The sequence below is a fragment of the Hipposideros armiger genome, unplaced genomic scaffold (genome assembly GCF_001890085.2).
Source record: "Hipposideros armiger isolate ML-2016 unplaced genomic scaffold, ASM189008v1 scaffold_96, whole genome shotgun sequence".
Classification (NCBI taxonomy): Eukaryota; Metazoa; Chordata; class Mammalia; order Chiroptera; family Hipposideridae; genus Hipposideros; species Hipposideros armiger.
In genome coordinates this window covers 1,521,745-1,544,804 of record NW_017731446.1, presented here as the reverse complement: position 1 = coordinate 1,544,804, position 23,060 = coordinate 1,521,745, and the positions used below count along the sequence as shown (strand labels likewise).

The 23,060-nt window shown below is 44.2% G+C and overlaps 1 protein-coding gene across 5 annotated transcripts in view; it reads left to right on the top strand.

The window, feature by feature from the left end:
- Positions 1-22,276, top strand: part of NR2C2 (nuclear receptor subfamily 2 group C member 2) — a 101,162-nt gene extending 78,886 nt beyond the window's left edge. For 3 of the 5 annotated variants that reach the window (XM_019645989.1, XM_019645985.1, XM_019645986.1), the window contains 11 exons: positions 1,792-1,971; positions 2,903-3,050; positions 3,773-3,866; positions 6,248-6,381; positions 7,532-7,709; positions 8,911-9,032; positions 9,831-9,970; positions 11,770-11,907; positions 12,243-12,389; positions 12,924-13,029; positions 15,848-22,276. In XM_019645989.1, the coding sequence (XP_019501534.1) occupies positions 1,792-1,971; positions 2,903-3,050; positions 3,773-3,866; positions 6,248-6,381; positions 7,532-7,709; positions 8,911-9,032; positions 9,831-9,970; positions 11,770-11,907; positions 12,243-12,389; positions 12,924-13,029; positions 15,848-16,022 (1,562 nt within the window). In that variant the 3' untranslated portion in view covers positions 16,023-22,276. The remainder of the gene's footprint in view (positions 1-1,791; positions 1,972-2,902; positions 3,051-3,772; positions 3,867-6,247; positions 6,382-7,531; positions 7,710-8,910; positions 9,033-9,830; positions 9,971-11,769; positions 11,908-12,242; positions 12,390-12,923; positions 13,030-15,847) is intronic. The other 2 variants (XM_019645988.1, XM_019645987.1) reach the window with 1 other exon arrangement.
- Positions 22,277-23,060: the final 784 nt, after the last annotated feature.

Below are 23,060 nucleotides of genomic sequence, written 5' to 3'. Positions count from 1 at the left end.
AGAAGATGCCAGGCCCGAAAGTTTAGACTTTGGCCTGCTAATAACACTGGGAGCTGTAGAAGATAAGTGAGGCAGGCAAGGAGGAATGGAGAAATATTTTATGCATTTACAGTTCCAGTGATGCTAAGGACACAGGCCTGAGTTCTGTGGTGGCTGCTTGGTTCCACTTTATTCTGGGGTCACAAAATTCACAAGAACTTTGGATACTTTGTGGTCCTGTTTTGTTTTTGTTTTTGTTTTTTAAAGGAGACTGGACTAAGCCTCTTAGGAAGACAGCCCCAGGCAAACATCTACAGAAGCTCCAGTCCCCCTCCCAGCTTGTGACACCAGTGCCCTATCAGGGGTACCCTGCCTCTGCTCTCACCCCTTATCCTGATAAATCCAACCCATACCACCCCTTCTCTGAAGCCTCCACCTGTGCTGCTTCTGTCCTCGTCCCCTTTTTGTACAGACCTCCCTGATCATTTGTAGCGTTCTCTTATAATTGATACATATGGGTCTGTCTTCCCCACTAGACGGTGCTCTTTTTGCTAGAGTAAGAACTGTGTCTGACCCCTTCATCTCTATATCCCCGCCTTCTTGCTCAGCAAGGAGAAGCACTGTGCAAACTTTTCACCAAATGAATGAAGCATGAGCATAACAAAGAGTCTACAGCATCTGCTTGGCTTCCCCACTTGTCACTTCCTTTCCGGGCTTAAAGGAACAGCCTAGTCACAGGCTTACATTGCCATTGTCTCCACATAGTAAAGGTCACTGTAAGGGCCAGAGAGCCCAAAGAAATACCATGCAAGGAAAGAAACGTGATGTCTTCATGGTGGGTAATTTTAGCACAACTGCTCTTAAAGGCTTAAAATTGAGACCCTCCCACGTACACCCTTGGGGAATGGCTCTGCTGGTAGAGCTTAGGGTGGTGGGATGCTCTGTGGCTGCTATAAATGATGATCCTGTGAAATGTGTCCTCTCAGCAGTGTAGCGAAGACATTGGGTTACATAAGACCGAACCAGGAGAGCCTATCCGTGGTCAGTCCCATCTGGGACTGAAGGAGATAATAATGTGTGTGGAAGCATTTTGTGAACCAAGAAGGGTAAACAGGTGGAGGGCTCTTTTTAAGTCATTGGTAGTTAGAATTTAAGAGATACAAAAGTAACCAAGATTAGGAAAGAAAGAACTGCATTTAATAATGTATTTCTAGGACTGTGTTTCTGAAAGGGTTTGACTAGCTAACCCAGGTGAGCCACATAGCGACCTTCCTTCACCGTGGCCTGTGCAGTCACGGTCCCCATGCTGCTTCCCATCATCATTCCACTTCTCCCAGAGGAGGTCTAGGGCCCGGCACATGATTCACACAGGGGAAGTACATGTAGGAGTGAGGTCCTGTGTGCTAAAACAGCACATGCATGCGTTTGCTACCTGCTGCTCTTGGCAGGGCAGGGGAACCTAGGTCTATAAAGCCAGGACCATGTGCGCGCTGAGCACAGTACAGCTCGGCCATCCTGTGAGATCCTACTGTATGGTAGGTTCTCCGTGTACTAAGAGCATTGAGGTCATGCCATTTACTAGCTGTCACATAACCTGTCTGAGCTTAAGTTTTTCCATCATGACCTCAGGGCTACTATAAAAACTGTAGTGAAATTATGTGAAAGACCTGGGCACCACGCCTGTGGTTGTCCACATGGTGCCGGCATCTGACACTGCACACCAATCACTTTGATAGCCTTGCCATAAAGACAGCCTGTGACAGGTCACCTCTTCTCTTGGTAAACCATGTCTTGTACTTTTCATCCTTGCAGGCCGTCACTATGGGGCCGTCAGTTGTGAAGGTTGCAAAGGTTTCTTCAAAAGGAGCGTAAGGAAAAATTTGACCTACAGTTGCCGGAGCAACCAAGACTGCATCATCAATAAGCACCACCGGAACCGCTGTCAGTTTTGCCGGCTGAAAAAATGCTTAGAGATGGGCATGAAAATGGAATGTGAGTAACAATATTAAAGAAACCACATGAGTTAACAGGGAGGAAGAAAGGGAGCAAGCACAAGTCTATGAAGTAAGGTTTCTGTGCCTGACTTCAAAATACTATGGAAAAGTATCCTTTCGGGCTTCATTTTGGTACCTTGTCGATCAGGTAGGTTAGGTGCTTCATTGCCGACGCTGCTAGGGTTGGTCAGTTCCCATGGTGTATGTGGCCACGCCTCCAGATAAATCAGGAGGCACCACTGTGGAGCAGGGTGAACACAGGCTTTGGAGTAAACCTGCTACCAGATCAAACTCCAGGTCTGCTACTTAGGAGCGGTGAGGCCTGGGGAAGACATACAGCCTCTTTCAGCCACAGGGTCTTCCTCTGAAATAGAACTGCTTTCCTTATGTATTATATTTGGGGCTCAGTCTTCATTTTTTTCAGTTTCTGGCATGTATACCTGTTCTGGATACCACATTGCTGAGAGAGAGGTTGCTAGGGTAATAGAAAATTGACACCATGAAACAGTTTGCAGAAGTCACGCAGACTTGAATTGGACATCAGAATTGTTCCTTTACAATGTGTGGCATTAGACTAGCTCTCTATCAGGGACCCATTTGAAGATGGGTGTTTCTTATCCTGGAGAGAGTCCCTTTTGTTAGCAGGTAAGAAGTGAAAACCCGAGGGCCCAGCGTGGGCCCTGAAAAGGACATGCAGAGGCCGAATTGCCATTCTTCACAGGCAGCACCCACCATCTTGAGCTCTTTTTTCTATCTTTAGATTTGACATAGCATTGTTTGGCTTTGAACCTTTCTCTCCTTTGGCTGAAAAGCCGTGAAAATTGAGCTAGACTTTCTAAGGAAGACCCTTTACTTTAAACTATGAAGGATATGGTTGTTATTGATACAAATCTTCCCTCTAAACATGACTATTTATATTGTGATTTAAGCTGTGCAGAGTGAACGGAAGCCCTTTGATGTGCAACGGGAGAAACCAAGCAATTGTGCTGCGTCAACTGAGAAAATCTATATCCGGAAGGACCTGAGAAGTCCTCTGATAGCCACTCCCACATTTGTGGCAGATAAAGATGGAACAAGGTCAGCCCCTGTTTTAACAAAGAGCAACACTGCCGTTAGCCTTTGTGCTGATCAGAGGAGGCACCAATGTCTCTTGTAATGGGGGCATGTATCGCCTGCCCGCCACAGCCATCAGCCTTGTCTTGCCTCATCCCACTTTTTGGAGCTGCTCCAGTCAAACCTCTGGACAGGCCTGAGGATGGCTTTTCCTATCTAAGGGGCTCAGGTTATGTCCTATAGTTTGGGCATTATTCATATAGGACAACAGATCTGTAATTCAAGATTGGGGCTTTTTTGCAGTATAGACAAAAGGCCTAAGTCTCAGGTGTGGTCCCAGATAGTGCCACAAGTTAACTTATATGTTCTTTTAAATGTAATGTATTGAACTTAATTTAAAAGGAACAGAGAGAGGGAAAACAAATCCCAATGTATAATAGAACTAGAGTTGAGAATGCCTTGGTGATACTCTGAAGATCAAGTTAAGCCACAGTCTGCAGTCAGCGTGGAAGCCCTGGGGATGCGTGTTTCTGTGTATCATCCTGTCTCAGGCTGTAGACGTGGCTGTGTGCACATCTCATTGCAGAGATGGGGGGGTGTTCAGTCAGTTGCTGGCTGCATCTAGTTAGAGCTTTTCTTTTACTCAGACACTTCTGATGTGGGAGGGACAGAGAAATATAGCATGATCATACTATACCCTACATTAAATTTTGGAAGCTACTCTGGTTTCTTTATGTCTTAAACAGACAAACAGGTCTCCTTGATCCAGGGATGCTTGTGAATATCCAGCAGCCTTTGATACGGGAGGATGGTACGGTTCTTCTGGCCACGGATTCCAAGGTGATGTTATGCCTTCTCCTCAACTTTTATGTTGCAGTGCAGACTGCTTCTCTAAATGTGTGCACCCACCTTCTTCTTGGCCTTCAGAGACCACGTCGAAAGCATGGCCTTCTGCATCCCAGTTTACTTCCTGTGATTCTGACCCCTGAATGATTTGTTTTAGGGATGCTGATGGCTTTTCAGAAACTCTGTCAGCGCTGGCTGGCCATAGTCATTATAACAGGGTATAGAGTTCAATTTGGTGAAAGTTCTATGGTTTTCTTCTCTATAAAGATTTTTTCCCCCTGGCACACACATTGGCAAACTTACTGGCATGCTTATCCTAAGATGGCCTTTTGCAGAAGCCTCTAGTTCCTTTTTATTAGATGATCTGCAGGAAGAAGCTCAGCCAGGATTCTTAACAATTCTAAAACTGCTAAAGCAAGTCAGCCAGAGGGAATTTAGCTTGCTGTGAACAGAGATATTTGTCAATCCAAGAGAGACAACTGGCTAATTCCTTGAAGGTAACTAAGGAGGAGGGTTTTATCCAGGGCCATTGTCTTTCTCATCTCATTGTTCCTGATGTAACCCAAATAATGATGAGGTAGCAGCCAGCCATGGCTGAGGTCCAAGTTTTCTTCTCTAAAAGGAGTGACTTGGTAACAGTGCCGGCATTGCTGCTGCCTTTAGAACCACAGCTGGGCCTTTAGGCTTCCTTCTCATTTGCTCATGTGCACATTGGTGTGCATACTCAGTGTATTAGGGAGCATCCTCTTTTGGGAAAGAAAAGGCAAAAATGAGAGCCTTTGGCTGCAATGGAGAGCTGCCCTTTACCTGGTGATCCTTAGGCTGGGCTTTGAGCTTCCCATCTTTGGGCAGCGATGATATGCGTGACCTAGACACCACACCTGGCTTGCTGCTGTCACCCAGAGACATTCGGGACAGTGACTGACTGGGTAGTGGGGTGGAGAGAAACTGTAAGACGGAAAGGAAGGCCCGAACAACCTTAAAACTCTTGATTACCAAGGATTTCACAGCAGCTATTCTGTTGTGTCTTTTTATTGACAACATGCTTTGAGTGGCTATACCACATTTTATCTATTCATCAGCTGGTGAACATTTGGGTTGTTTCTACTTTTTGTCTATTATGAGTAATGTTATGAACACAAGTTTTTTTGTGGACGTGTTTTCATTTCTCTTATGTATATACAAGTATACCTAGGAGTGGAATTGCTTGTAACTCATATGGTAACTCTGTGTTTAAACTTTTGAGGAATTGCCAGACTGTTTTCCATAGTGGCTGTACCTTTTTACATTCCCACCAGCAGTGTATGAGGGTTCCAGTTTCTGCCTATCCTCTCCAACACTTGTTGTTGTATGTCTTTTTAATTCTAGCCACCCCAGTGAGTGTGAAGTGGTATCTCATTGTGGTTTTAATTTGCATTTCCAGTGATGTTGAGCATCATTTCAAGTGCTTTTTGGCTATTTGTATACCTTCTTTGAAGAAACGTCTACTTAAATCTTTTGCCCATTTTTAACTGGCTTATTTGTATTTTTATTATTGAGTTGTAAGAGTTTTTTAAATATTCTGGCAACTAAACCATTATCAGATGTATAATTTGCAAATATTTCCCCCCATTCTGTAGGTTGTCTTGTGTGGGGGGGTGTCTTTTTACTTTCCTGATAATGTCTTTTGAAGCACAGAAGTTTAAATTTTGGTGATGTCTAATTTTTATCTTGTTTGGTTTTTTTTAAAGATTTTTATTGGGGAATGGGGGAAGGGAATAACAGCGTTGGGGAATTGGGGAAGGGGAACAGACAAGTTGCTGTCCTTTTTTTCTTCAGTCTAGCTGTGGAGGACATCACTTCACTGGCCCATGTTGGCATTATCATTGCGCTCTTCCTGGGTGAGGCAGTCGCTCGCCGGTCACTGGACAGCTGCTCACGGCGGCTCTTGGCAGCTCACGTCGGCTACTGGCCGCTCATGGTAGCTTATGGGAGCCCACTGCAGCTGCACTGCAGCCTATGCCTCATGGTCAGCTCCAGGTCAAGCTGTTGTTCACCATCTTAGCTGTAGAGGGCGCAGCGTCACTGGCCCTCATGTCAGGGAGCCGAACTGGGGCCCTGCTATTCAGAGCTGGCATCCCAAACCAACTCTTAACCAACGCGCCACTCGGCCAGCCCTAATTTATATCTTTTTGTTCTGTCATTTTATCACATGTAGATTTGTGTGACTACTACCACCATCAAGATACAGAACTATTCCATCACCAAAAAGATCTTCCCATGCTGCCCCATTGTAGTCAGACCCCCATAGGAGCTGTTTTTAAACCAACATTATACTTCCATTGGCCTGAGAGTCGTGTGTGTATGTTCTTTTAATGTTATTTTTTGTTTAATAGGCTGAAACAAGCCAGGGAGCTCTGGGCACATTGGCAAATGTAGTAACCTCGCTTGCCAACCTCAGTGAATCTCTTAACAATGGTGACACTTCGGAAATGCAGCCGGAGGACCAGTCTGCAAGTGAGATTACTCGGTACGAACACAGGAGGGAGCGTGGAGGTTCCCCTCCTGGCATGCACACTCAGTCGCTGCACTGTGAGAGTGGGTGGCAGCATTTTGACACCCACCCCGTATTTAATCAAGAATTGTAAAATTGTCACAGTGCCCCTGCACAGGTCTGTCTCCTTTTACATTTTAACTGTGGGAATGTGGGTTCATATATACAGAGGGTTCCAAAAAAATGTACACACATTTTAAGAAAGGAAAAAAACTATTAAAATTGTAATACTTAATATATACCGATAACAAAAGATAAATACAAGTTATTTGCATACATTTTTTTGGCACCCCCAGTATATATGAATGATATAAAACAATCAAAACTGCTTTTCATTCCAAACAATGAAAAAGGACCTTGAGTAACTCAGTGGAAGTGGGGGAAAACCCTTCCGTGGACAGATGTTACTTGTATCAGTCACTGTTGATTGTTCCTGAATATTAATAGTTCATTCCCTTTCCCAATTCTGTTTTAGCCTATTTTTCTCATGTATATTTTTCATAAGTAGTGAGTCTAGAGCTTAAATCCATCAAGGTAGGTAGATATTAGGTGGTGGATAGCGTTAGCTGGTCCCAGAAGTCTGCAAGTGGCCGCTGAGGGTGTGTCTTCTCTGTAACCTGGCTCTTGAGTTGGCTCCTTTCCTATGGGGCCGGCCACTCCTGCCTGTGCTGCCAAACTGGGCAGGTGCACGGCTGGGGCCACATGAGCGTGCTGGTCTTCACATTCCCTTGCAGTCTAATAGCAAAGTGAGGTCTAGATCCAATGGAAAGAGGAGGGATTCGAGTTAGGTAGAGCTCTCGTTCTACCATTTATTATGTGGGTGGTTTTAGAAAATTTATTTAACTTCGCTAAGCCTCAGCTTTCACATCTATAAAATACAGAGAATTCTACCTTGGAAAGAAGTTATCAAAAATACAAATTACATGTGAAAATAAATACTATATCGCTTGGTGCCTAAGACGAAGTATAGATAATATATAGAAACTTCATTTTTATCCCTTTTTTTAGCAGGTAGAATATAATTATCTTTCCCCAATGCATTCGTCTTCTAAATTATGTCTCAGCTAGAGTTCCTTTCCCCCTAAAAGCTGTGGACTCACAATACTTGCTTCATTTTTACTCACAGGGCATTTGATACCTTAGCTAAAGCACTTAATACCACAGACAGCTCCTCACCTCCCAGCCTGGCAGACGGGATAGACCCCAGTGGCGGAGGAAGCATCCATGTCATCAGCAGAGACCAGTCCACACCCATCATCGAGGTTGAAGGCCCCCTCCTTTCAGACACTCACGTCACATTTAAGGTGAGTGTGTTCAACTTAACCACCTGCCCTCAGCTTCCCCAGGCTGCTGGGAGAGGGGCTCTGTACCAAAGCTCATCTCCATTTAAAAAGCAAACCTTGGAATGAGCTCATTTTCATATTGTGGTATTTTATCAGGATCTTATATTCCAGAACCTTTGTCTCCATTATGAAGCATTTTCACTTATCTTTGGCTCACTGTGCCATTTGGCTCCGAAGGTAACCTTGAAGCAGGCATAGCCTGTCATTGCCCAGAGAGGTTACATGGTACTGACCAGCGAGGGCTGATAGCTGACTGATCCGCCTTCCGCTTTCCGATGACGACCTGGTTCCAGCACAGGCTCAGGCAGGCCCCTTTTTCTGCTCCAGCATAGGCAGCCATTGGTCCTGACTTTGCCCTCTAGAGCCATAGAAAGTACATCTCAGATATCCTTGAAGGGTGCTGTGAGGTCTCATAGGTCTCCACCTCTCCTCCACTGGCCTCGCTTCTACAGAACGTTTCCAGCTTCCCTGAAACCCTCTTAGTCTCTAGGTCTCCAGACTGAGTCTTCCTGTTCCCCCAGCATTTACTAGAGAGATCTAGCCAGTCACTTAAGGAAAAAGGGTCACTGCTCATAGTTGCCCAAGGGTGCCAAGGACACAGGCCATCAGTAGGATTCAAGCTTCAGAGGCACAGAGTTCCTTCTTAGATAGTGGGGCTCCTGGAGCCCCGCCCCAACATCCTGGTGGTGGGATAGCCTCCTCCTACCATCTGGGCTACTGCCCAGCTCGCACTCACTCATACCTTGAAGCCACCACCTACCACATGTCTGTTTGCCCGTGAAGTTTGACCCCTGGTCCCTAATTTGATTTAGACTTTAACCTACGACTCAAAATAGAATTGCCTTAGAACAAATAACAATTTAGTTGTGGCAAGAGTTGAAAAGTATGTGTTTGTATGGTAAGCTGGTGGAGATCCCCATCATGCCACATTCCAAGGGCCATCAAGCCATAGTTCACTGGGAAAGAAAGCACGGGGAGCTGGTACCAGCACCCCCTGCAGAGGACACATACTTCATAGGATGGGTCCGCACAGGAGTCTCAGCATCAGAGACAGTGACTCTGACTGCCATGATGTTGAAATGCAGCAGGGATTTGTATCGACAAACCAAGCCATCACCTGTCCCTCCATCACCACCTGTGCTCTGTACCTTCTCTTCTCTAGCTGACGATGCCCAGCCCAATGCCAGAGTACCTCAACGTGCACTACATCTGTGAGTCGGCATCCCGCCTGCTTTTCCTCTCCATGCACTGGGCCAGGTCAATCCCAGCCTTTCAGGCACTTGGGTAAGTGGCCTTTTTCTCTGCATAGCCTCAGGCAAGGGCCTTCTCTCTAGAAATGGCCTAGAAGATCTCTGAGGGTCCTTCCAGTTTGTACCTATTACCTGATTTTCCTATGACCATGGTTGTCAGTGCTGCAGTGTTCCTCAAATCATTATCAAGCTTTCGCCATGTGCGGAAGGTTTAGAGCTAGGAACTGGGGATGGAGTGGAATAGAGGCAAGAGTTGTCCTGAAATCTGGAGACAAGTAGGGGCATGCTGCATCAGGAGGTGTCTGAGATAAGGACATACTGTTCTGCCATGCACCAGCCATGCCATCCTGAGTATAAATTACCCAAGGCAGGGCTGAAAGCTGACTTGGCTGGCCTCTTCCTCCCTGCTGCAGTCGCAGCACCTCCCTCACAGGATTTGCAGGCCCTCAGTTCTCTTCTCAAGTACAGATGCAAGGTGTGTCTCCTCCCTTCAGAATCTACACTCAGCTCTTAGTCCTGTGATCTCTGCAGCCTCTTAAGACAGAGCCATGCCAGGACAGCTGCAGATTTAGAAGGCTATAGGAAATGACGAGTCATACCTATTAAAATTTCTCATTACTTAAGTTTAAATAATTTTTTTAAAGAAAATAGTTTATCCTCAGAGGGACTTAGTTAAGAGATGCTTAGGCAGTAGTGTTCCTGGAGCATGATCCCAGATACATCATAGACCTTCAGTACACACTTGCCGAATCCACTTGTTTGGGGAATGCTGGGGCTTGGGGGAGTGCCAACATATTATACACCACACCCACCCTCACCTCTGTGTCCCCAGGCAGGACTGCAATACCAGCCTGGTGCGGGCCTGCTGGAACGAGCTCTTCACCCTCGGCCTGGCCCAGTGTGCCCAGGTCATGAGTCTCTCCACTATCCTGGCAGCCATTGTCAACCACCTGCAGAACAGCATCCAGGAAGGTAGGGCTGGGGATGTGGGGCAGTATGTCTCCATCTAGGCTGGCCTGTCACAAATTGGCCAGCTTCAGTGTCCCATAGCATCCATAGGCTGAGGGAAGTTTAACTTCTAAGTCATAGGACCTTTAACAATCAGAACATTTAAATTTCTACCTGATTGCCTTCTTTTCATATAATAAATATGAAAGGGGAACACAAAAAACAAGATAATTGCAAAAAAAAGTTGCCACCTTCCTGTTACACAGGCATTTAGTATGTTTTCACAATATAACAACTTATGATTTCATCTTCATTAACAGATTACCTTTTCATGTGTAATACCTCACAGATCCTCACAACCCTATAAAGCAGCGGTTCTCAACCTTCCTAATGCCACGACCCCTTAATATAGTTCCTCATGTTGTGGTGACCCCCAGCCATAAAATTATTTTCGTTGCTACTCTATAACTGTAATTTTGCTACTGTTATGAATCGTAATGTAAATATCTTTTTGTTTTCCGATGGTCTTAGGCGACCCCTGTGAAAGGGTCATTCAACCCCCAAAGGGGTCGCGACCCACAGGTTGAGAACCGCTGCATAGAGACTATTATTTCTGTTACATATGGGGAAACTGAGGTCCCGGTAAGGTAGCTGGCTTGCCCCAAATGAAACAACAGGTAGAAGAGCTGGGGTGCTAGCCTGGGTCAAGCAGACAGACCCCTGGTTCAGAAAAGCTACCTCACCCAGCTTCTTGTGAATGAACAGGTGACTCTCTTCTAAGATCTATGACAACCGTCTAACATTTGGTGGTCAGACCCCAGCATATCAGGACTAGGAGATGGCCAGTGCACTCTCTCCACATGCTGTGTGTCCACAGCACACTGAAGACACTGTCTAGACGAGCGGTTCTCAACCTGTGGGTCGTGACCCCTTTGGGGGTCAAACGACCCTTTCACAGGGGTCGCCTAAGACCATCGGAAAACAAAAAGATATTTACATTATGATTCATAACAGTAGCAAAATTACAGTTATAGAGTAGCAATGAAAATAATTTTATGGTTGGGGGTCACCACAACATGAGAAACTGTATTAAGGGTCGCAGCATTAGGAAGGTTGAGAACCGCTGCTCTAGACGGAGCATGCCCAGAGTTCAAGACCAAGTCTACACTTGCAGCTGAATTGGAATTCTAATGCACCTGTAATGGGGCATCCTAGGTGTTTCATTATCTAGCAATGTGAGTTACCTAGTTTTCGTAGTTATTCCTTATAAAAAAGTGATTTTTAAAACCTTTTAATATTTTATTGAATTTAGATTTGTTCTCAAATAAGCTTTAGTTTTATTTTTAATGAATATAGTTAATGTTGATACCTCTTAGCAAAGTATTGTCATGAAGATTAAATCAGGTAACATAAAATTAGTTTGACAACTAAAAAGTGCCAACTTTTCAGGTTGACAAGTAGATATTAAATGCCTGCAGAGACTTAGAAAACCTAACCATTGATGAGAACAGACATGGGTCTTAAGCACAGAATAAAAGCAAGTATCAATTTGCACTTACAGGCCAAAGGTGCTGCCCAGGGTGGGACCAGGGAGAATCGTTGGTCCAGGGGTTCGTTATTGAGGCAGGATATATAATAGTGGAATTGGGGTACCTATTGTCACTTCACCTTTAACTGGAAAATTAAACTCTTGACCATCTTGAGATAACTGGTTTTTCATTAACATGTGAAATGACTCTCTTCTTTCAATCTGTCTCCTCAAAGAAACTCATGTTATTGTTCTTATCGGCCTTTCTCAGAGGATCTGTGATGTTGATTTCTAGATAAGCTTTCTGGTGACCGGATAAAGCAAGTCATGGAACACATCTGGAAACTTCAGGAGTTCTGTAACAGTATGGCGAAGCTGGATATAGACGGCTATGAGTATGCATACCTTAAAGCTATAGTTCTCTTCAGCCCCGGTAAGATATGCGGTGGTGACGCGTGAGTCTCCCCCTTGTGTCTACTGATGTTTGTGAATATGAACATACTGTCATTAGTGGTGTAGAGAGAGCCCTGCCAGACTGTATGCGACTGAATGTTCTCATACTAGATGTGCCCTGCTAGCATAAATACATACATTCTTTTAAATTCTGGCCTTTACAGTCCCAAAGAAATGACTTCATATACTGAGTAGATTTAATCTGTATCTTAATTAAACCATTGGCCAAACAGGGCTATGGCATACAAAATAGTGTTCTAGCATCCTGTCCTTTTTGTTTCTGATTTGTTTTGTTTGCTCTTTGCCAATTTTCAGGTTATGTTAGCATATATAACCCAGTACAGATTGAAACTGCACAGTTTCCCAATAGTCTCTGGAGGGCAGTAGCAGCAGTTGTTGCAGGGCACATGAAAGATGTGGTCACAGCAGATGAAGAGGAGGCAGCAGGACTGTTGGTGGAAAGTAAGAGACAGCTGGGCTGGCCTCACTCACTTCCCCTTGGCTGTTATCTGGAGCCTCCTGACAGGTCACTTGGGCGACTGCTGTCCTGACTATTGTCCTGGACAGCTGGAGTTAGACACAGCTTAACATTTCCCTTCCTCCCCAGCCCTCTACTCACAAACAACAAAATAGGTACTAAAAACAGGAGAAATTATGTGATTAAATATCTAAAAAGTAAATTTCTAATTTCATGTTTTAAAATCAACATGTTTTCTAGAGTAATAGGAAGCCAAATGTTCAGAAGCAGCAGGTGGGGCTGCTGAGGGCTGCATGACCACGGGAGCCCAGCCCCCTCCTGGTTACCGCCAGGCCTGGGCCAAGCACCGGGAAAAATCCAGTGTTCTTACAATAATATCCAAACCTGATGAGCCTTCAGAGTAAATCTGTTGTACTTGAGAAATTTGTCAGAGTTTGATTAAAAATAAGTACTAAGAAGTCTGTAAGGCAAGCTTTCTGAATACTGAGAACAATTTGGGGGCACTTTTCTTTTTTTAGATCATCCAGGTTTGACCAGCACAAGCCAGATTGAAAAGTTCCAAGAAAAGGCACAGATGGAGTTGCAGGACTATGTTCAGAAAACCTACTCTGAAGACACCTACCGGTGAGGCACACCAGCACACACTCTTGCTCGGGGCAGGGAGGATTGCAGCTGGATCTGTGGTTGCAAATTTAGATTATGTTAGCCTTACCCTTTCTAGCAGCCTGGTAGAGCCTCCATTTGGTCACACTTTAATTTTTGCATTTAGTAGGTGGTAATGGAGTGCGGAAGGTGGTATGCAAGTGTGGGTCAGGAGTACCAGGCCATCCCAGTTTCTGGGTAACTGAGCAAGACCTTGGGTTGCTTCTTTGATGTGGGGGTTGGAGTCAATGCTGTGTGATCTCCTGTGGGGCTAAACTGTGCATGGGACTGAGTCGTCATGGAGACTCCCTTGTCCAGAACAGCTGGAAGCTCTGCCCTCTGGTTCACATCCACTCAAGCGGCAATGTTAGAGTACCTGACAGAAAAGTTGTCATGGACAGAAGCCAAATCTGACACCTATAAAGGAATGAGTAGGTTGTATAAAATAGTAATTTTACCCTCAGATAAGCTTATTTTTTTAAGTTCTTTAATTTTAGGTGAAAATTAATTTGTTGTTTGTAATGGTTGGAGCCAAAAATGTATATATCTATAAATGAGCCTTTCTCATGCAGATTTGAACAGGAAAGTTGTTCTGAAATAGGGCAGAATGCCAGCTAAGGAGTTTCCAGAAGAGCTCTTTCCCTGTGACCACTTCCAACCCACTGGAGGCTACATGAATTTCTAGGGCCCTTTCAAGCAAAATATTTAATATTTCCCTCTCTACCCTGTCCCCTCAAAATAAACGCTGCAGCAAAATTGACCAGGAGGATGCATGGCCCCGCTTTTCCCAACTGTGTCTCTTGTGCAGACTTCAGTCCCCAGATGCCCGCTGGAACGGAGATGCCCCAGGCCTGAGGAGGACCGTTTCTCTGGTGTGATTGGGGGGCCTCTGGCTGGCCCTGCTGGCAGAGAGCCCACCTCTGCTTTAGGCATTCCTCCATAGCCCCCAGGCAGCTTTTGCCAAAGCAGGATCCATTTTCTACTGGAATCACTGAAGACCTCACCATGAATCTAGAGTTTCTTCAGCCTCAGTACATATAGGATGGGACTGTCAAGTAATGTACCCACACTCAAAACTCATCCAGCTAGGCATGCAAGCAAGCTGTCTCCTGCCACGGGCCTACTCCCACACGGCCTGCAGCCAGAAGAGGCTGACAGTGCCCCTTCTGGAGGCTGCTGGCAGAGCCACAGCACACTAGACTAATCACCTTGACAATAGCAGCGCTCTGGCCTTTGAAAGTAGATGCTCTGAAAAAAACCCTGAGTCACTCCTTGTCCAGTCAAGGACCCTGGGAGAAAAGGGGGACAAGCCAGGTGATTTAGGACCAAAAATGAGATAGGGGATGCTTTTCTTATAGGATTCAGAAAGTCACTCGAAGACAGTTTTCCCAAAGAAATGGCCCTAGAATGGTTAACATCCTGTTCATACATTCATTTTTTTAGTCTTTGCCATCTGTATGCTTTTTCTCATACTGTTTGTTCCTCCTGAAATGCCCCCTCCCCCCATCCCCAATTCCTCCCCATTCTTTGCATCTCTGCTGGTTTTAGCGAGCCTCTAAGGCCCGGCTGAGATGTGCCACGCGCCAGGAAGTCCTCCTTGATTTGCCCTTGCTGACTTCCTGACACCCTGCAGCTGGTCAGCCCCTCCAGGTCTGTTGTGGTGTCCTCTTACACCTTTGTGCGCCCTGCAAGACTCACAGTGGCTGGGTGAATGGATGATGGTGTCTGAGCGCTGCTTGCATAATGTGAATATATTTTCCCTTTAAAAAAATAACAGTGTTCACTGTAGAAAAAAATTAGAATATTCTGGAAAGCAAAAAGAAAATTTTGAACTGTGTAGATACCACTGTCTAGAGATACCTATTAACGTTTTGTGTATTTCCAGAAATATTTTATGTGTAATTGGAATCACAAAATACAAAGTAAGGTTTTATTTTTTTTTTCCATTTAATATTCAATGAGCATATTGTTTTCCGTGGCTGAGGAGGTGCTGTAATATAACATTTCCTACTGAGGAGAAGGTAGGTTGTTTGCAGACTGGGCTGGCAGTGCAGTGCGTATCCTTGCACACATGCTGTGTGCACTGGTCCAGCACCCAGGGTGCTTCATCTAGTGTCCCTCAGCCCTCCAGGACAGGCTCATGGTATGCCCTCCCACCCAGGGCTTCTTCAAAACAAAAACAATTACTGTTTTATTTTAAATTATAATGCTAAATGAACACTGGAAATTAGGGCATTACAGAAGAAGTGTTAATAACGTACAATCACTCCAAATCCTAATCCCCAGGGGCTAGCCATTAGCATTCCGGTGCACATCCTCCTGAATACACATGTGCACACAAGCAAACACACGCTGTGCAACTGAGCGGGACCTGCTACTATACAACCTCCTTTTTGGTTTTTATTCAGCTACATGTCACGGACTTCTTCCCTTATCAATGAATATATGGATCTTTATTCTTAAGGATATGTAGCGATCCGCTATATGGAAACACCATATTTCTTTTAACTTATCCTCTATTAATAGGTTCCCTAATTTCTTTTTTGGTGAAGATGCAAGTCATAAACAATGAGGGGAACATATTTGTGCATACATCTTTGCACTTAACCTATTTGACTTTTTTTCTCATGATAAATTCCTATAAAAGGAACTGCTGAAATCAGAAAAACAAGAGATGGATAGTGGATGGATCTGTTCAGTTAAATTCTGAGCAGTGCAGACAGGACCCCTGGGAGCCTGTTGACGGCGAAATCTCAAGGGCAGTGAACCCTCCTTTCTCTAATGACTCTCCCTCTTACAGATTGGCCCGGATTCTTGTCCGCCTGCCCGCACTCAGGCTGATGAGCTCCAACATAACAGAAGAACTTTTTTTTACTGGTCTCATTGGCAATGTTTCAATAGACAGCATAATCCCCTACATCCTCAAGATGGAGACAGCAGAATACAATGGGCAGATCACCGGTGCCAGTCTATAGTGCACTCACACACCTGCTGAGGAGCAAAAGGATCCTCCCAGGACCGCTCAGAGACAAAGAAAATGGAGTAGTGGTATTTTGGTATGTGCAAATATTTCCAGTATGTTAGCTATTTCCTACCTGGTTTCTCCGTATCTGTTAATACCAGACAATAGCAACTAAAAGACTAGTCGGATCCTTTTCTGCCATAAGAAATGTTTTAATGCCTTTTGATGAAGCAGCAGATTTTGGAACAATCTTTTAACTCAATTTATATTTAGAAATTCTCAAAGGGCAAAAAACAAAGTTTTATAATGTCAGAGACTAGTATTAAAGAAAACTAAAAGAACCTAAGAGAACAGTATGTGTATATATATATTAAAAATGTCCTTGGAATTAATAGCTACTAATTACCAGGGTAATAATATTAGCACTTTTTAAGCACTTCTTATCGATGCATAATGTTAGCAACATCTTGCCTCTGGGCAGGGCAAATGGAAAACTGTCTTTTGCCGAAATGCTAATGATTTCTGTGGAAATGCTAATGATTTCTGTGAAAATGCAATAGGGTACAGGAGACAATCATTTGTTTAAGAAGGCATCATTCCTAATTGTGTGCACACTTTGTTGGTGGTGGTGAACGAAATTCCTGTGAGCAAATGAAAACGTGGCTTATCTGTATCGTGCAGCGAACGGGAACATACCGGCACAGTCAGTGGTGATCCAAACCAGAAGCTTCCTCAGTCAGAGCTGATGCTCATCAGGTCCCTGATATCTGGTCCTGATCGGTGACAGGCATCTGCAGGCTCCTCCAAACCTGGGGTGTCTTCTGATGACTGGTTCCCAGAGTTGGATGCAGCCAGTCAGACATTAACTGCCAATTCCTGCAGCAATTGACAACACCCCCAAATCACCTCCGCCACTATGGCAGATGGAGCCTCCTGACCAAAAGGTGCAAGGTGGGCATTTTGAACTCTTGACAGTACTTCCTGAATACAATTGGGGCGGCTGCACAGTGTTCACATGGAGGGGCGTGGCCGCCTCAGAATGTGAGGGTTCCCTTCTCCGGGTTCCATTCCAGATGCCCCTTGAGAAGGGGCTGTTCCTGCGATTCAGTACAACTGTGGGGGTGGATGCAGGATCTTTGCTGCCTGGCCAGGGCGGTGGTGGTGAAGCTGAGTGGAAGGGGTCTCTGTTGACCTTAAATATCAGGGTTTTTCCAGAATGTTGCCAGACTCAGCATCTCCATTGGCACGTCTTTAATGGTACTGGCACACCATGCACTTTGACTCCCCCAGGTGTGTGCCAGCAAACTAACCCTGGAATATTTTAGATGGATGCAGAATCAGGCTGCCTGCTCCTTGAAAAACAACCCTTAATTCCCAAAGTTGTCTTCTGTCTCATAAGTTGTAGCGGCCATCATTTACAAGAACAGAATGTGGTTGTACGGAAGTTGTATTGTAGAAAAAAGCAGCCATAAATTCCCATGGATGTGAATAGCAGCAAGCATTTCCTGTTTGGGAAAAGTGGCGTGTCCAAGACGGGGTCAGGTACTTTGTATTTTCTTTTTGTACACCCAAAAATAAAATGTAAGATTAAATTTGTATCTCTTAAACCTTTTGATCAGATGATATCCAAAAAGATCCCAGTGTATTATTCCCTGTCTGGCTCAGTCCCTCGGTCCAGAGCTGTGTGTGGGTGCTGGGCGACCGGCTTACAGCAAAATGGGATGAGATGCTTTATTATGAAGTGTTAAAGCACTTTATGAAAGTTATTAGTGGGAATTAAGTAGGGACGGGCTCTCCAACTTATAAATTCCAGTTTGGATTTAATTATTATATCATTTCTAGTTCATGCTTTGGAAGCAAATTTTGGAGAATATTGAGGGTGCTCATTATAAAATGATGAAAAGGATTTAATCTTGCCAGCCTAAATTTTTGGTTTTCAACCTTGAAGTGATTTAAATCTCAAAATAAGACAAAAAATTGGTCAAGACAATGGAGTTAGAGTGGGTCTGTATCATTTCTGCTTGTGAAGGATTTTAGCAGAGGGCATTCTGAAGCATATTCATGCATCTGACACAGCGAATTGCTTATTTTTCTCTTCATTGATTTCTGAATGTAAACTTGTCTGTTGATCATGGAGTGGCTCCCTCGAAATACATGTGTCACGTCTTTCAGATCTGAGTTCTTGGTGCTGGTAAAAAGGTCTGTGCCAGCCAGTGCCCTCAATCCCAAGGGCAGGCCCTGGGAGTCCTGTGTCTCAGGCTTTTAGACTTGGGTTGCCTTAAGATATTCAGGCAGCTAAGCCAAGACCTAGACTTCTGTCCTGACGAAGCTATTGCTTAGATATGTTGGGAAGAGAAGGCGGGAGGACAGTGAACAACTGGATAGGGAAGTGCCACACTCCAGCAAGACAGCCCTGAAGAAAAGTCTGTTTAGTTAGAAGTTGCTGGTTCTTACCTGGTCCTGCTTCTTGAGGCCCTTGGATAGTGGTGGCTGACTCCAGTGGACCATGTTGGGCTTTGAACATTCATTAGTTTCCCAGATCCTCTTGGCCTTACTCTGAAGTGGCCTGTTCCTTAAGGATCATGTCCACACTACCTGAATTTTCACTGCCTCAAATCATTTCAAGCATTGGACAGCAGTTCTAGTCCATCTCTTGTTAAATTGGTTAAAAGTAAGCTCAAAGTCAAGAATTCTTTAAAGGGATCCCAGGCAGATATTAGGGCTTAACTTCCATGAGGCTTTTAGCCCTTGTCAGTAGTTTGTGTAACTCTAGATTAAAGTGAAGTGGTGCCCTCTGCCCGCGAAATCTCTGAGTGAAATAAGCCAGGAGCAGGATTCTTTACCGTGTAGCCTATCCAGCCGTCCCCTTCCGCTGGCCTACCCTTTCCTTTCTCCGTGAGCGGTGCACTGGCTGAGGGAGGTGGGGACAGACATTCACCATCGCTTCCTGATGACGTGGGCTCTTTTACAGTGCTACCTTAGGTAACATTGGACAGTTATGTATTGTTGAAATTTGTGGAGTTCATTACATATAATCATAAAAAAGGACAGGAAGAGACTTAGAAAAAGACCAAATTACTCAAGCACATACTACTTTTCAAGTTATTCCTGGAAAGTATTTTTAAGGCAAGTACATTAACCACCCTGCTGAGATTTGTAATTGTGTTTATTGGGGGGGTTACATTATTTATTGTCTAACCTCTGCCACAAGGTTGTGGTTAGGGTTCTTTTATGTGGGATTTTATATTTAATTTCAGGTATAGTCACTTGTTTTAAGATGTTATGTAATAGCCCTCAAGAGGGATTGTTTTCTAGCTTGTCAGTGTCAGTATTAAATGTGGACTCTGTTCTGAGGCAGTTGCCACCCGTCATGGTGATAGCAATAGACACGTCTACTCTGGGCTCCCTAATCTGGAGGCAGCATACTCACTAGAGTTTACTTAGCCGTTTTGCTTGTCTCCGGACGGCCACTGCAGGGAGCCGAGAATTAGAGCACTCTAGCTGTATCAAGTGCTTTGGTTCTGGGAAAACCACATCCTAATCCTGTGGGGGAGTTTCAGCAGAGCAGTCTCACTCCCTGTCTGCCTGACAGGCAGCCCTTGGCTGTGGATCCAAATTCTAGTACCTGGTTAGATTAGGGTCCAGTAGTGTGTGGCCTCCTTTCCAGTGGAAATGGCCTTATGGGCAGGAGGGCTACAGGTGACATTTCAACTCTTCCCTGAGCCCAAGTCATGAAAAGTGTCATCTTCTGACATTCTCCTTTATCTTGGGAGGTCGCTGCCCTTTTTGATTCTGGAAAGCTCTGAGCAGGCAGGGCAGAGGCCCTCATACTTCTGTCCCTCTTCCATTTCCTAGATTGTGTGGCTCTGAAAATGTCTTAACTTTGATGTGAATTTGTAATCAACGCAAAGTGGGTTTGGGTCTCTCGTACACAGGGCTCTGGACCTCCCCGTGTGCCTCCCACCAGCAGGCACACCTGCGTGTCCAGCCCTGAGCTCCCTTCAGCGCATTGTGCATGTACAGATTTATAGGCTTGGATGACTGAATGAATGTACATGTGTTTATACCTTCTCTATATGTACAGTGTATATAGTGTGTATGTGTACATAGATGTATATTATGTATACAGACATGTAGCCACGTATCCAAAACTCCTTATGTTTTAGAGAATCTATGATAGAATTGCTAAAGTAAACTTATGTGGGTGTTCTAAGGTCCCTCAGCAGGATCGATTTGCTGAGATTTTCTTAACTCCATTTTCCTTTGGGTGAGCCTGGTTGCGAAAGGCCATGAAGTCAGACTCTCCACTCTACCAGGGAATGTTCCAGACAGAAAAGGTCCTGATAGGATGATGTTGCTATGTGTTCTCTAGGTTCAGACAAGGGCTATGAAGCTGGAAGACAATATACCTTCATTTCCAAAAACTTGGTGGGGATCTCTAACCTGTTTGTCACACACCTATTTATGGCCTAACTGGAAGGAACTTGGTAGCTCAAGCAGTAGGCCTTCCCAGATACTCGCTGGGTCGCGTGGTCAGTTTCAGAATGGTCTGTGTCCTGGGGGGCCTGGCTCCCAGCGTGGTAGCAGTTTCCCCACTTGCTCTGGACTCAGCAGACGGTGGGCACTCCCCTGCGACTAAACACATTCCCATCTCTCTAATGCCAGTTGAGAGGGGGAAAAAAACCCTACCTAGTGTTTTTTAAAAAAAATAAGCATGAATGTTGATGGCTAATTTATGGCATATAAATTACAAATCTTAAATTATTTCTCTAACTATAGCATGTGATTGAAATCCACTGACTTCTTTCTGTAATTTATGATTTTTAAATTTCAGATGAAAACTGCATTTTAATATGGATATATATGCCCTTAAAGCTACAGATGACAAATTTTCCTTGTCCAGGTCTATTCTGATGAATTTCCCCCCTTAATCGGGCTTAAAACTGAGACTCGGCACTTGGGAGCCAGGGCCCCAGCCCAGCAGTAGTTCTCGAGGACCTGGTAAGCACAGGGGGCCTGATTGGCAGGGGAAGGTTGAAAGCTGCCTGCTGAAAAGAATCACTGGATAACTGCAAAACTCATAATCCATAGGTTGCTTTCTTTTTTTTTTAATAAGCTATTGAAATGTTTGAAAACACTTCATTGAGACCCTAGTACTTAGTGCCTTTTGTGAAACTGGGCCATTCAGCCTTCAGCGTCCCCATCTGTGATGTAAAACGCCTGCTGCTTCACTGGCCTCCCATCAGTGATTGTCACCTTTCCCATTGTGACAATCACACTATTGAAGGTGTCTTTCCAGTTAAAATTATGTGGAAGCTTGACAGTCTCTAAATGAATCTTTAAAAATTTTCCTTTGGGGCTATTTTAACAGCAATCTAAAAATAATTAAAATTGTGAGCTTACAAAAAAGTATCTTGGGGTGAGGAATGTCAGTTATTTTTAATGCCCAACTATACTTTCAATTAAGCCAATAATTTTGGTGTCTCAGTATTTATACATACAACATAGAAAAAATGCTATGAAAATGCTGAAAGAAAATGCTCAGCAGTATTTATCAATTGACAGACAGACAAAGCTTAATATTTGGATAACATTTGGAAGTAGTATGCTGCACATGAAAAATGGCATTTCTTTAGCAAAGTATAATCAATTGTCATTTTAACAACCAGAGCATTCATGGACTCAGATGCTGCTGCCACATACAACTCAAGTGCTGGAATATTTTTCTACAGTCCCCGTTCTCCCAATTATCTTGTAAACCACTGTTCAACTAGTTTTATAACTGAAAAGCTGCACATTTTTCATAGTACAAACCATAGTTTTTACTTGTAGTTTGGAGCTCTCTGTTAAAATGTAGCTGCATTACCAGCCCTTTTAAAAGATGTCTGTTAAAGGAAAAATTGGAGTGTTAGATTTTCTTGGGACCGTTTCTGTAACCTCTGCCCTTCCCAGTATAGAAACTATTGTTTATGCCGTTACATTTTAATTCCAGGTTTAAAACCTGTTGAAAACTGTAGCTTGAAATCAGCTTTATCTATGTGATGGCATTTAAAAATGGCATGTTCTTTTTAAACTGATTTTTATATCTAATCAATGTCTTCAGTCTTGAAGAAGAATTTGCATTGTTGTGTTTGTATATAGAGTATTGCAGTGCATGAATTAGCTTTATGCATTTTATTAAATGCTGTTCAATGTGGCATTATTGTTGTGGCTTAATACTACTACCTAAATGAGGTTTATACTATTAAAAGTGAATTAAAGACTAAATGTGCATCCTCCTTGTCATTTCTCCTCATAATAGTAATAACAATAATGCCTGAAGCACCCTAGTAGTGAGAACCCTGTAGCTCTCACCTCACTTCACCGTGGCCAAAAGTGACGTAGCCTGTCCCTTTGATGGCTCCCTGGACTTAGGTTTTTGCTGGACCCTTACAGGCTGCCATCACAGATACACACAGTGCCAGGCCTCAAACCAGCAGACTCATCCTGTAAGGATAGGTGTTATCCAGGGTAAGAAAATGTATTCTTAAAGAGTCAGAAGTCATCTGACTTCTCATTTTACAGGTGAGGATTCTCAGGTCCACAGTCAGATTCTTGACAGAACCACTGGCAACCAAATCAAGTGTTTTCCCCAAAATAAGACCTAGCCAGAGAATGAGCTGGAGCATGATTCCTCCAGGATATGGAGGGCACGCACCCCTCACATGAGGATTTTATGACCTGTTTCAGGGAAAAGGTGCCTTTTCCACAACCTCCTTCAGCTTAAAATATTCAGTATGCCAACGTGCCATATTTTGGCACCTAAAATCATGCTATGGCTTATTTTCCAGCTAGGTCTTATTTCCAGGGAAACAAGGTAGCTTTAAATGGCTCTGCCAGGCAGTACTCAAAGTGATAATAGGTCACTTCATCAGAACAAGGTAGAAAACCATCTGTCAAACATTGCTTATGCAAATAAAATTAAGAAATGGTTTATCTGGGCCGGCCAAGTGGCACATTGGTTAAGAGCTGGCTTGGGACGCCAGAGGGCCCCGGTTCGGATCCCACATAT